Source organism: Rattus norvegicus, chromosome 17, assembly GCF_036323735.1.
Source record: "Rattus norvegicus strain BN/NHsdMcwi chromosome 17, GRCr8, whole genome shotgun sequence".
Classification (NCBI taxonomy): Eukaryota; Metazoa; Chordata; class Mammalia; order Rodentia; family Muridae; genus Rattus; species Rattus norvegicus.
In genome coordinates, this window is record NC_086035.1 from 85,882,949 (window position 1) to 85,897,894 (window position 14,946).

Consider the following 14,946-nt stretch of genomic DNA (forward strand, 5'->3'; position numbering starts at 1 on the left):
AGTCTGTGTTGCTCATGTTTAAAATAAAAAAAAGCAAAATATCAAACAACAACAAACAGAAAAAGTTTTAACCTAAGTGTGAATGGCATCATCCTCAAATCCCCGAAAGTTATAATCAAACGAGCTGGAGGCTCATCCAGCAAGGACATGGTATAAAGCAAGCAGGTGTTCCAAAGTGAAGTGTTGCTGAAGGATGTACGATGCAGAAGGGAGGAAGACAGGAGTGCAGAGACCAGGCTGGACCACAGAGAACAGAGAAAGTAGGGGATGGCAGCTTAGTAAAGAAACCTAAAGGCTAGTCCCCATCATTTTCAGAGCTAAAAATAATAATGATATATCTTCAAAATAACATAAAACTGTATTTTTTAATTTGCCGACAACCATAAGGCTTCTCGCTCTTGAGAAGACATCATAATAACAACCTATAAAACCTCCTCCCACTGTGTATCTTCTGCCTCTGGGGCAGTGACAGCTAATGACAAGGGGATTTCCCTACCTGCACTGCTCATGGGCAGACCTTGGGCACTTCTTGTATTACACTTTGGCACTAATTATAGAAGTTAGATCTAGCCACCTGGCTTTCGTTTTGCTGTCTACCTGGGCCTTTTCTAAACAAGCAGAAAATCTCCTCTCAGACTGTTACCATAAATAGAATGTGAGAGATTAGTGGTCCACAGAGCACCAGGGTCAGCTTACAACCTTTCAGGAACAAGAAATCTGACGCTCCCTGACCTTAGAAGCCTGCAGTTAATAATCACATTAAAGGTGGTTTTTACATGCCAGACAGTTTTTGTTTCCTTTGTTGATTTTACAAATGGAGTGTCCTTTGTGGTTACTAAAATTATATGCCAAAAGGCATGTAATTAACATTTAAAATATTAAAGCCTCAATAAAGTTGGCCTTGCAGTTTACCTGAGTTAAAAATACTTAATGTCAAAAAAAATCTTAATACTAAAATATTGCTTGCACTTTCCCACGGTAATTTTAACAATTTAACTAACTTTGACAATTAGTATACTGACTCTCCTTTAAGCTGAGGAATATAACACACTGGACTCTGTCAGACTAAACAAAGCCTCAGGCTCCTGCACTGCCGCACTCTCACCTTTCCCCATGAAGGGTCAACTGTTTCTGGAAGGAAAGAAGCAAGCCTGAAGCTAGCGTTTGGCCAGCAAGGAAGGTCAAAAAGCAGCTGTGCAGCCTGGGGCTGGTGCCAGAGATCAGGCCACTGTGCAGGGGAAGGGGATCATGACCGCCAAAGGCACCCGGCCCCTCTTCCACAGCCAAGCACTTAACCACAACAAATCTAATTAACACTGCTAGCCAAAAGGAAGTGTGGGTGACCTCTTAAAGTGTGATGAACTTTCACTTAACATCCCACTAAAGGGACTGTACAGCTCAACCCACTGCAGCTGCCTTAGTGGGGTACACAAGCCATTCTTGGGGTTACTGGAACAAGTTAGCTAGGGGCTTTTCAAAGGTGGCTCAGCAATTAAGAGCACTGGCTACTCCTCAGAGACCTGGGATTTAATTCCCAGCCTGCACTTGGTAACTCACAACTGTGTGTAACTCCAGTCCTGGGGAGGGATCTGTCTCCTCTGCTGGGCTCCTTGGGGATCAGGAGCGATGAATGGGGGGGGGTATACAGACATACATGAGCAGGTGAAACTCCCACACACAGAAGATTAAAGAAACACTAAAATATTACCAAGACACATTATTTATGTCTATGAAATTGTCAAAGAATAAATACAAATAATCTTTAAAGGAGCTGGCTGAGTCTTCAGACCGCTGCTTGTTGTTTCCTCTGCTCTGCCACGTTACTGAAAGGCACAGTGAGGCTGCAGAGAGGCTACGGGGTAGCAGATCACGACACAGTCCTCCTATGATGGCATCTCACGAGTCTACATAAGTTTAGGTTTATTAACTGTTGCACGGAACTTTTAATTTTGTGAAAAGAGAAGCTATCATGCAGTGTGTGCAAACATACACACTCGAGAGTCAATGAAGCACTTCACATTAAAAAGTGTGCAGACCTAAAACCAGGCTCCCCAGGAGAAGACTGGGGAGAAGTAGTAAAGCACACAGGTGTGCTGATCTTGTTATACGTTGTCAGAAAAACACACAAGCAAAGAGAAGCCTCTGCTACTAGTAAGCCCACTCTTGTAAATCAGTACAGGTAGTACCCTGTGGGGCTGTGCTGGTGAGATCTTGTAACACCCCATCTTTTTCAGCCTTCCTTTTTTACCTCTTAAGAAGACACTAAATTAACCTATTATTTTTCTTTATACAGTCAAGTAAAAAGTTTTGGGCTCTTTAAAACAATATTTTTAGAATGTTTAAACAGTACTTTAGCAACTGAAAATACAGTGTTTAAAATATCAATAGCCTTGGACTACTACCTTAATGTGGTTATATAACTATACCATTCCTTACAAAATACCTTAAAACAAGAAAATGAAATTCGTATCTCAGCAGTGCAATTAGTAGAAAAGCAATTCTTCATGAGCTAAAGATAACTGGCCACTCCACAAACGCGCAGAAATGATGTTCCTAGGTACAATTTGTATAAGATGATCACACTTAAATATACGCACATTTGCATGTAATTTAAAATTTTCAAAGCAAGTCCCATTAAAGGAACTGAGGAAAAGAGATAAAATGTTGACAGTACTTTTTAAATATATATTTGCTTCCAAATTAAAAACATAGATGTTTACTATGAACAGTAAGTTCCAGCAATTATAACAGATCCTCATTATTTTGGAAGCTGTGTTTTACTAGTGAGCTCATTAAAATGTGTGCACATTGTAAAAAAGACCTAAAGGCATGCTAACCGAATTAAAGAGGAAATTTAAATTTTTGCTATTAGTAACTCTTTTAAGAAGTTTTATACCAATAAGATGTATGTAAAGGAAATTTAGTAAAGGTTATTTATCACGATTTATACAAATATCAGTTTGATAACTGAGACAGGAGTTTCTTTCTGTCTTCTAATTAGATGTTGGGAGACAATCTGGCATACATCAAGTGCTCTACTGTGGCCTCCCTGAGTGAAAACATCTAACCTGCTATAGAACAAGACTCTGGTCTCTACGCTGTCTTCTAGGTGTTAGGTACGCCCATTCACACATCCATTCCAAATGAATGGTCAGCAGCAGCCTGCAAAGAAGGCAAACTCTGTCTGCACCGCAGGCTTGAGTGCTCATTTCATCAACCTAAACCACCTGTCAAAACACACGAGCAATCTGCACTTGACTGTTAAGGTTGAAATACAACCTCTTTAGTTCTGATCAGTTTGAAAACTGTCTTTTCCACAATTAAAGGGTCAATATAAACACAAAATCTAATACTATTTTCTATGATTAGGTTTCAGTAGCTTCAGTCCCCAAACACTGCAATTCTTTCACACAGCTTTCACTGTGGAGAAGGGAATGGGATTCACATCTGCTTTTTGCTTATTTCATTAATGGGTCATGCCTAGGTCTTCTGCACAGATAACCAAGGACCCATCTAAGTCTGCCTCCTGCATAGCTGGCTGGTTCCTGTTCATTACTCCTCAGACAATGCAAATCTCAGTGAACTCACGTCCGTCACAGATCGACCCAATTCATGGGCAATCTTCTCCCATCGACCTGGGGTCCCTCCTGGGAACTTAACCATACTTCTTGTCAGTTGACTGAGGTCCTCTTCTGTCCATTCAGGTGCCTGCAAGACGTTAGACAAGATTTTAAGAGATTGAAAAGATGTTTACTGTAACATCAACGTGCCTGTGAAACAGATGATTGGCAGACCCCTTCCTGCCGTGACCACCAGTCACTAAACATGCATCTAGGCTTAGTCAAAGGTAGGGCAGCATCTTTAATCACAGAATAGTGTCTCAGCGGCATCCATAAGATTTCTGCATGTATTTAAAACACAAATGCAGTGCATAATGCAAAACTATGTTTTTGAAGATACTTTAAAAAAGGACCAGTTTTATACTAAAATAAAAACATTACCAAAGTCCATAAAAATTCTTGCTACAAAATGTAGTACTGTTCATATAACTCACGTGATATGACCAGTAAGTGGTTTTAAGACGTCTAGATGAAAATCTGAGTAAGAAGCATTGAGGACCAGAACTGTGAGAGATTACATGCTTTGCTCATCCTATGTAACAACAATGACATACAATTTTATAAATATTTAATTTGCCAAATGCTAGCTGGCATTCAGTAAAACTTGGGAACAAGTTAAGATTAGGAACTCTTTCGCCAAGATGTAAGCCATGCAGTCTTTGCAAAGCTTCTGGTGTTGAATAGTGAAAACACCTTAAACATCACAAAATTGCAAACATATGGCTAAGTAATGGTCAAACCTAAGACTGAGGGAAGAAACACACACACATCACTGTTGAGTATGAAGAAACATATGACAACTACATTTTAGCACAGGCTACCCCCACTGGAGGCAGCAGCCTCTGCCATCAAACAGTGGAAGATGAAGGAAGTTCATCTCTTTCCTTTACTGAGAAACAAAGAGAGAGAGAGAAGGGATGGGGGAGGGTGAGAGAAAGGTAGTGGGAGGAAATCTTAGAAACAAATACCTTTTCTAATCACCATTTCCGGTAATGAACAGGCGTGCACCAGGCAGTTTGCATTACAGAACCATCAGCGTAGACCAACAGTCAGAGGTGAGTGACCCCAGGGACTACCTCTTCAGCCCCAGCACAGCCTCTCCCCGACACTAACCCTTCCTGTCATTCTCCCACTGTGCTCTAACCACACTGACATCCGCCTGCCTCACTGCAAGCCTAACGGCCCTTCCTGACTGTCTCCCCCAATCAATGGTTCAAGCCTGCTCTTTTCACCACATCCAAATGGCAGCCTCACCATAATCAGAGTGCACTGCCCTGTTAAGGGCTTTCCGAAAGGCTCTGCCATTTGCATTCATTTGCAAAACAAACTACATTTATTCACTTTGTTCTGCTATCAAGAATGTTCCCTGAAGCAGATGAATTGGCACAAACACAACCTGCCACTTAGGAGTCGTAAATAATAGCCATAGTGAGGAGGACTGAGCAGTCGCTCTATTTCATATCCACTAAGGGCTGAAAGCCTCAAGCATGTTCATCAGCACAGCCCCACACTACATGCACACGCTCACACATGAAAAGGTAATCTGCACTGGATCTGGCTGGAATTTCTTTGATATTTAATGATCCAAAATTTAATTCTTTAGTCACTTGAGCCAAAAACTACACCTGTTTTCCTTCCTTTTTGCCTCATTTAACAAAAAATGTGTTATTTAGATATCATTTAGAGAAACAAATTAGATTTTCAAAGAAATACTACTATTATTGATAAACCCTTAAACTCTAATGCAAAAGAAAATACAAAAAGGGCAAAGCTTGAGGAGAATTTAAATATAAGCTAGAAGTGCAAAGTCAAGCCATGAAGAACAGTATCCTCACGGAGACAGCCTCAGCGTCAATGCACACCAGTGTGGTTTGCTTCGGAGCACAGCAAAGCAGTGCTGTGCTCTCAAGAAAAGATGTCCGCATTAGCTTAAGTAGACAAGTGTGCAGCACTTCCATTTTTAGTAAGTTGATTTTCCAAATATCCTATGCATATTAACAGTGGACATTAAAAACCAACTGGATTTTAATTTCTCATTAATGAGTCTAAAAACATAGCACTACTGTTTTCCTGGGAAGGCAACGTTTTATCTAGATCAAATGCTTGCATCAAAAACCTGAAAAGGAAAAGTCACTGACTGCCTCAGCAAACTTCCTCTTGGTTTTAGTTATTTCATGGCCATGGTTTTTACTATTATTGTTAAAAGATGGGTAATAATAAGAACTCATGGGCTGAAATCTGAGCGTGGCCTTTGAGCTCCTGGTCATTCCCTCTTCCACAGCTGCAAGGCCCTTGGGTGAATGTGTAATTCCTCAGTAATAGTGTTGTCTTTAAAGGAACAGAGCCCACTGTGATCCAGCTACTCCAGCAGCCACGAGGGTGGCCGTGCTGTGCATGTATTCTCCCTGGTCCACTATAGAGCTGACTGTAGCTGGGAAAGTCAAATGAATGCATAAGCATACGGCTGTGCCACTTAAACCCACGTGTGTCCAGTATTACTGACACACCGGGCCAACATTCATCTCTACAGCAAAGTAATGGAAGATGCCACACGGCGCGGGGACAGCGGTTGTGATTACACAAGCATCCCAGTTTTGCATCAGAAAAGCTCCGCTCTGGGAATAAATCTCCATACTGAATACAAAATAAAAAGTAAGTTTTCAAATTATTCAGTAGTTTGTGTAATGATCCCCAAATAAGAATGAATAGGGACATTTAAATTGTATTAACAAAAAAAAATACTCCTTTGGGATGAATTTTTGTATAAAGCCTCTGAAAATCTTTACTATCCTTGCATTGCAAGGGCTTGGCGTGCCAGGGCGGGCTCACTGCTGTGTTTATCGAACCTAAATGCAGTAGTTTCCCCTCCCAGCTTTGGACCATAAAATGTGAAATATCAAGTATTATCCCATTTATTTGGCTGAGAAATTATAGTTACATTAAAGAAAAATATAATTACTACTTGCTGCATTCTCCTATTTTCGGTGGAAGGTCCTTTTCTATTAGATACTTACAATTTTACATTGAACCATTTTTAGTTGGTTTAGTTCAACTCAGAATCTTAGGAAATGTTTTTTTACTCTGTTCACTGGTTAAAATGTCAGTTGTACAGTTATAACACAGACAGCATCCCTAGAACTCTTTACTTTGTACAGTTTTAGAATGCATTTGGCTTTTAGCTATATAATTTCCTTTCCAACTTAAAAGTGACTGTGACAAACTTCTGTGTAAAACAATGATACGCTAAGAACAACAAAATTAAAAACCAAACCACCTGGAATGTCTTCACTCCGAGGCCCCTCTTTGTGTCTTACAGATAGCCATCTTCTCACCATCCACATGGGCTCATCATGGAGCTGCTCACAGCCTTTTACAACCTCTGCTTCCAAGAGCTGGACACAATATAAAGACCAGACCAGACCAGACCCTGGAAAAACCTCCACTCAGTGATAGGCAAAAGTGTTCCACTACTGAGATAAATCCACCAAGACTATATCTCTGTGTGGCTCCTGCCAAAACCTGAGAAGTTACCTTGGAATGAATTATGCTACTCTGCCCTGGCTATTTCCCTGCTCACTTCTGGGAGGGCTGACTTCTGTGACGCTCTGACTCCTCTTGCAGCACTGCGGGCATCTTGCTGCTGGATTCTTTCTCAGGCGAATGCTGCTATTCCGATCAGGTCAACTAAGCTGGACCACACTCTTGTGGATCTTGAAAGCATTTTCTCATGGCTTTAGCCTTTCAGACTGTTTGCAGTCAGCCAACACTATACCTTCCATTGCTAACCCACGGAGTAGGCCAGGCGTCAAAGTGCCTGATGCAACAACACCCGTGTTCTCTGTTGTGTCCACAGACATCTGTGATTGTTGAACACTGGAAAGACTTCCTCAAACATCAACTCAAAAAGTTTTGCCTCTAAGCAGAGGCAGGCAAATCTCTCTGAGTTCAAGGCCAGTCTGGTCTACATAGTGAGTTCCAGGACAGCCCAAGACATACAATATCAAAAACAAAACAAAATAAAACAAAACACAAAATTAACAAAAATTCTCACTACTGCTCTCACTTTTTCCTTTTCTTTATATTTTTGAAAGTAATTGTGCCTGGAAAGAAACCTGTTCCTTTTAGCTTCTTCCATGATGATCAAGGGGTAGATGGTAACACATATTTACTTAGAAAGTTCAGGACTCATTCTTGACTGGCACGACCTCCTTCTTTTTCTGATGGCAGCACAGGCCAGCCAGGTTGGTATACCTTTGGGGTGACAGCATAACAAAAGGTATAAGAAAATCAACCTAGTCCTGGTTTAGTCACTTCAAATTTCCTGCAGGAAATCACAATGTCCCAGGTCATGCTCATGGGGTTGAATATACTTCTTACCAATACAGCTGTTAAGTGGAGCATCGAACTAAAGTCTGTAATTGGTATAAAACATGTTCTCTTCTTGTACCTCTTTAGGGTCTGGTATCCAGAGTGCATAAAAAATTATTAAAATGACTGCATTATATTTTGATGGTCTCCTTCTATAACTGTTTCTAAGTATAATCACACCCCCCCCTTTGATTTTTTATGTACACATCCTCAATGGTAGCAAATTATAAAGTTAGCAAATAACTGTTATATAAGTTTTGGGGGATAAAAACAGAAGAATCTATACAAAAATCAGACAGTGACTAGGTAGGAAAATAAGTTCAGGATACACTAAAGGTGGACAGCTCTAAGTAGTGAGGATGATGACTACTCCAGCCTCACCCACAGTGACGGGCACAGAGCTCTTGCTTGTGCAGTCAGAGACCCACCAGGGAAGATGCTCAGTCGCAGGGGACATTTTAATTTATGGATTTATAGCTTTTAAAATTAGATGTCATCTCAGGAGAATAACTACTTTGTCTTCAGGCAGAAAATTTTCTGTATTATCCTACTGGGGGAAAAGCTGAAACCAAAAGAAATTGAAGAGATTTAAAAAATATATCAGGGCATATGATTGATAAATGCTATAGGGAAAATTAAAAATCAGTTGTATTTTTATCTACTCTACTTTATAGTGGTACATGTATTTTTCAAAGGTCATAATTAATATTCAATATAATGGCACTTGATTTTTGGACCACTAGCATCTTTTAAAGCATAAACTTCACATTTTTAGAAATTGTATTTGCTTAAAATAGATTCATTTCAATTAGAACCGTTCTAGTCCTTTGCCCTATTTTCCAGCAAGAAGAAACAGAAACTTACAAAAGTTGAGAAAACCTTAAGTTCACTGTGCTATGAAGAACAGTGCTAGGAGAGTTCTTAGGTTCCCCAATTTTAGCTAAATAATCTATCAGCAGATCCTGAGGTTATTAATCGACATGTGAATGTTGAAAAGAAAATCTGCACCAAGACAAATCATTGGATATGACTATCTTTTCAATGTTTATATAAGGTTAAGTAGCGTGACAATTTACATGACATTATTGTCAGGTTTGCAGATTCTTACATCAAGATAAACTATTTTTATCCTATGAAATAATTTCCCTTTTATTGCACATAGAGCTGAGAGTTGATCTGTGGTAGCATGTGGAAACCGCTAACATTGCTGCAACTTCTGAGAAAAACTACTATTTCTATAGAAAAGCAAGTGAGTTTAGTCTGCTGTGTTATGTTCAAGAGCCGGTTAGTATCAACTTCCAGCTTCTCCCAAGGCCCCCATTTGTTTCTTACAAATTAGCCAATGATCCATTCAACATCCTTAGTGTGGGCCTGCTGTATGTTGGATACAATCAAAGAGAGTTTTGTTTGCTTCTACCTGTTGATATGTTTGCTATGCTATGTTAAAGTTCTCAAGTGTTAAAGCAGCGGTGGACACTTAAGAGCCTCAGCTGCTCTCCCAGAGACTCCCATCTGGAGGTTACTCCCAACACCCACATGGCAGCTCACAACCATTTGTAACTCTAGTTCCAGAGGATCCAACAGTCTCTTCTGGCCTCTGCAGACACTGTATGCACATTGTACACACACATACATGCAAGCAAATCACCTATATACATAAAATAAATAAATTTTAAAAACACATAAAAGAATAGAAAAGCACTTAATTTTTATTGCTTACCCTGGGAGAAAAACCCTACTGATTGGTATCATTTAAATGTGAGTAGAGAAATATCACAACCCAGAAATTTAATATAGAATAAAAGGGAAATATGACAATTTATCAGCTTTTTGTAGAGACTGTGGAAAACAGAAATTAATGAGTGAGAAATCACAACATGGAATTAGAGAAAACAACTGAGACTGCAATGTTGAAAAATGGAGTTAAGTTGTACTACACAGTATGGATGTCATCAAAGCTGTGTTCTATGATCTGACGCCTGGGGTTCTGTGTCTATTCTCTGCAACTGTAGCCTGCATCCTAGGGCCAGTTGGGAGATACACACATTGGTCATGAAAATAAAACAGAAAAATATCTACAGTGCAGCATCTGTCACTCCTTTGCAGGGTTGAACATTATTTTATTATACATAGATACACACCATAGTCTGTTTATCCATTAATCTGCTGATTAATCAATTTCTCTCTCTTTTTATTCTATTGTCAGGTATGCTACTGATAGTATATGTGTACATGTTTAGACCTGTTTTCATCTCAAACCATATTCCTATAGTATTATAGAATGGATTTTATTACCACATAAAGTAAAAAATTAAAGAATTATAAATGCTGAGATTGTCATTATGGGTAATCAACAAAGATTAGCAAAGAGCTTACAGCAACTATTTGGGAGAAATTAACAGCAAATTTCTAAAAGCAAACATCTTCAGCTTATGGAAAGAATTAATTGGATTCTACCACATATTGTAAAAGAAATGCTAATTCCTGAAGCTCCTACATTCTATACTGACACAATTCAGTTGGGAATGGCAGGCTAGAAGTCAGACATTAAAAAAAAAAAAAAGCAAAGTAATTCAAAGCCCATATAATTCAGCTCAAAAATCAAGAGTTATATGTAGTTCTTATAGTATTAGTAAATTTTCCTGGATTTCTTTTTTTTTTTTTTAAAGATTTATTTATTTATTATATATAAGTATACTGTAGCTGTCTTCAGATACACCAGAAGAGGGCAACAGATCTCTTTACAGATGGTTGTGAGCCACCATGTGGTTGCTGGGAATTGAACTCATGACCTCTGGAAGAGCAGTCGGGTGCTCTTAACTGCTGAGCCATCTCTCCAGCCCTTCCTGGATCTCTTAATAGAATGAGTTGTTTGGCATATAGAAATTCATAATTAACCTTATGCAACTGTAACAGGCAATCAGAAATAGAAACTATTCATTATATTGCCCATATTTGGTCTCATATAGTCTTCTTATTAGCACAAGGAAATAAAAAATTGACCAATTATTAATAGAAAGTGTGTTAGAAGCCTCAAAATGTCATGAAAAACACAATGTTAACAGTAAAGGTTTAAAGAAAAAAATTACTATCATTTTGCAACAATGCAAAAAAAATTATAAAAGTGTACTAATTGTTCTTTTTTTCCATTACCTGCTGGAAGCAACCCTAAGGGTACCAAAAAAATTAAATCTGTCAGATGAATGCACTTCATTTTGCAGAATTCGGAAAACTAAAGTTTGTACACCATACCACAGATACATATTCAGGGTTTCAACTGACAACTGCTTTGAGAACTGAAAAGGCTGATTCTGTAATTACACATTTACTAGAGGCAATAGCTATTATGGGCATCCTGTACAAATCAAGACTGACAAAATTGGGAATAATTTATTTGTTACCATATCACACAATCACATATTTTCCACACAATGGATGGAAACTTTTAACTTTTATACAATGAGTATAACTTTTAACATAAAAAAAAAGACTTTTCTTGAATGCGTTTGTAAGAAGATACCTTTATGAAAAGGGACTCTGTAGCGAAAGACCTAGTGACCTGTAGGGAGAGGTGTGAGGCTATAAATCCGGCTACTAGTGGGGTAGGAGAAAGCATTTCACGAGCTCAGAAACTCAAGGCCAGCAATTAAGGAAGAACCTATCTCAAGAAGCTAAAGATTAAAGTCAGCAAAGGAGGACAAGCCTTTAACCACAGCTATTTGAAGATACATACTTTTAATCACAGTATTTAGAATTTGTGCAAAGCTAGTCTGGGCTACATACACTTAGACATCCCAGACAAGCTGGGCTGTACAGGAAGGCTCTATATTGCAAGCATAGATTGTGAAGCACTTACCTAAGATGCCAGTACTGACAGAGTTAAAACAAGAGAGGTGTGGGTGTGGTACGCACCCACTTCCACAACATCCAGAGGGAGCCTGACTCCAAGGTACTCTAACATGCCCAGGATCAGAGGTGAGGAGGCCACAACAACTGCCCCAACACCAGTAGTAAATCAGACACCCAGGATCCAGAGATGCAAGAACCCCAGCCCAGCCAGTGGCACAGGTTCTCTTCCAGTCTGAACCTGTGCCTTGAGCAGACCTTGGGCCCTAGCTCTGCACCCATTCCTACAGCACCCAAAGGGAGCCTGACTCCCAGGTGCTGTGCAACACCCAGGATTATAGGAGAGGCCACAATGTCTGCCCTATCACCCGGAGTAACTGGGCCACCCAAGATCCAGGGATGCAGAAACAAGGGCACAGGTTCCTTCAGGTCTGAACTAGTGCCCTGAGCAGACCTTGGATACTGGCCCCACGCCAAGTACCAAAACACAGAGAGGAAGCCAGACTCCCAGGTGCTTTAACATGCCCAAGATCACAGGATCACAGATTCACAGGATCCCAGAATCGTAGGATCACAGAGACAGCTGAACTGTGACGAGTTCTGACACAACCAGAATCATAGGAGGGACAGGCTGTAGTCAGAGACAGCAAGTGCAAGTAACACTAGAGATAATCACATGGCGATATTTGGATTTAGAATTAGATCTCATGATGATGATAGAGGAATTTAGGAAGGACTTAAATAACTCCCTTAAAGAAATACAGGAGAACACAGGTAAACAAGTAGAAGCCCTTAAAGAAGAAACAAAAATTCCTTAAGGAATTACAGGAAAACACAACCAAACAGGTGAAGGAATTGAACAAAACCATCCAGGATCTAAAAATGAAAATAGAAACAATAAAAAGTAATGAAGGGAGACAACTTTGAAGACAGAAAACCCAGGAAAGGGATCAGGAATCATAGACTCAAGCATCACCAACAGAATAAAAAAGATTGAAGAGAGAATCCCAGGAGCAGAAGATACCATAGAAAACATTAACACAACTGTCAAAGAAAATGCAAAATGCAAAAAGCTCCTAACTGAAACCATCCAGGAAATCGAGGACACAATGAGAAGACCAAACCTAAGGATAATAGATACAGAAGAGATAGAAGATTCCGAACTTAAAGAGGCAGGAAATATCCTCAACAAAATTACAGAAAAAAAACCTTCTTTAACCTAAAAAAAGAGATGCCCTTAAACATACAAGAAGCCTACAGAACTCCAAATAGATTGGACCAGAAAAGAAATTCCTTCCGTCACATTAACAGTCAAAACACCAAATGCACAAAACAAAGAAAGAATATTAAAAGCAGTAAGGGAAAAAGGTCAAGTAACATATAAAGCAGACCTATCAGAATCACACCAGACTTCTCACCAGAGACTATGAAAGCCAGAAGATCCTGGCAGATGTAATACAGACCCTCAGAGAACAGAAATGCCAGCCCAGGCTATTATACCCAGCAAAACTCTCAATTAACATAGATGGAGAAACCAAGATATTCCATGACAAATACAAGTTTACATAATATCTTCACACAAATCCAGCCCTACAAAGGATAATAGATGCAAAACTCCAACACAAGAAGGGAAACTAACACGTAGAAAAAGCAAATAGGTAAAGTTCTTTCAACAAGGCCAAAAGAATAGTCACACAAACATAATTCTACCTCTAACAACAAAAATAACAGAAAGCAAAAATCACTTTTCCTTAATATTTCTTAGTATTAATGGACTCAAATCCCCAATAAAAAGACATAGACTAACTGACTGGATATAGAAACAGGACACAACATTTTCCTGCATACAGGAAATGCACCTCAGTGACAAAGACAAAGACTACCTCAGAGTAAAAGGCTGGAAAAAATTTCCTGGCAAATGGTACCAAGAAACAAGCTGGAATACCATTCTAATATCAAATAAAATTGACTTTCAACCAAAAGTTATCAAAACGAATAAAGAAGGACACTTGATACTCATCAAAAGAAAAATCTACCAAGATGAACTCTCAATTCTGAACATCTATGCTGCAAATGCAAGGGCACTCACATTCATAAAAGAAACTTTATAAGGCTCACAGCAAACAGATATTAAAAACAGGGACTTCATGAAGTTCTTCGGCAAATGGATGGAAGTAGAAAATATCATCCTGATGAGGTAACCCAGTCACAGAAAAACACACATGGTGTGCACTCACTGATAAGTGGATATCAGTCCAAGATACAATTTACAGACCACATGAAGCTCAAGAAGAAGAAAGACCAAAGTGTGAATGCCTCAGTCCTTCTTAGAAGGGGGAACAAAATACTCACAGGAGGAAATACAGAGACAAAGTGTGGAACAGAGACTGAAGGAAAAGCCATCTAGAGACTGCCACACATGGGGATCAATACCACATGCAGTCACCAAACCCAGACACTATTAGGGGATGCCAAGAGGTACATGCTGACAGGAGCCTAATATAGCTGTCTCCTGAGAGGCTCTACCAGAACCTGACAAATACAGAGGCAGATGCTTGCAGCCAACCATTGGAATGAGAATGGGATCCCCAGTGGAGAAGCTAGAGAAAGGACTGAGGTAGCTGAGAGGGTTTGCAACCCCATAGGAAGAAAACAGTATCAACTAAGCAGACAGTCCAGAGCTCCTGGGGACTAAACCACCAACCAAAGAGTACACTTTGAGAGACCCATGGCCCAGCTGCATATGCAGAAGAGCATCAGTGGGAGGGGAAGCCCTTAGTCTTGTGAAGGCTCGATGCCCAGTTGGGTGGGTGGGTGAGGGAGTCCTCTCACGGAGGCAGGGGCTGAGAGGATGTGATATGGGATTTCTTCAGGGGAAACCAGGAAAGGGGATAACATTTGAAATATAAATAAAAGAAAAACATTTTTAAAAAAGGAAAAAATATTTTAAAATGTCTTACAGCTATATAGAAATGGTAATCATCCAATATTATGAGTACACTACAAGAAACTCAACTGCTTACTTTCAAGGTAATTTTATTATATGAATTTCATACCAATTTTAGAAAAATGCTAAAATAAATCCACTTACCCGACAACCAACCAAATTAAA

The 14,946-nt window shown here is 39.5% G+C and overlaps 1 protein-coding gene across 3 annotated transcripts in view; it reads right to left on the reverse strand.

Moving 5' to 3' along the window:
- Dnajc1 (DnaJ heat shock protein family (Hsp40) member C1) overlaps window positions 1–14,946 on the reverse strand; it is a 157,304-nt gene that overhangs the window by 19,298 nt on the left and 123,060 nt on the right. For all 3 annotated transcript variants that reach the window (NM_001400837.1, XM_039096460.2, XM_039096459.2), the window contains one exon: window positions 3,589–3,708. In NM_001400837.1, coding sequence (NP_001387766.1) covers window positions 3,589–3,708 — 120 coding nt within the window. The remainder of the gene's footprint in view (window positions 1–3,588; window positions 3,709–14,946) is intronic.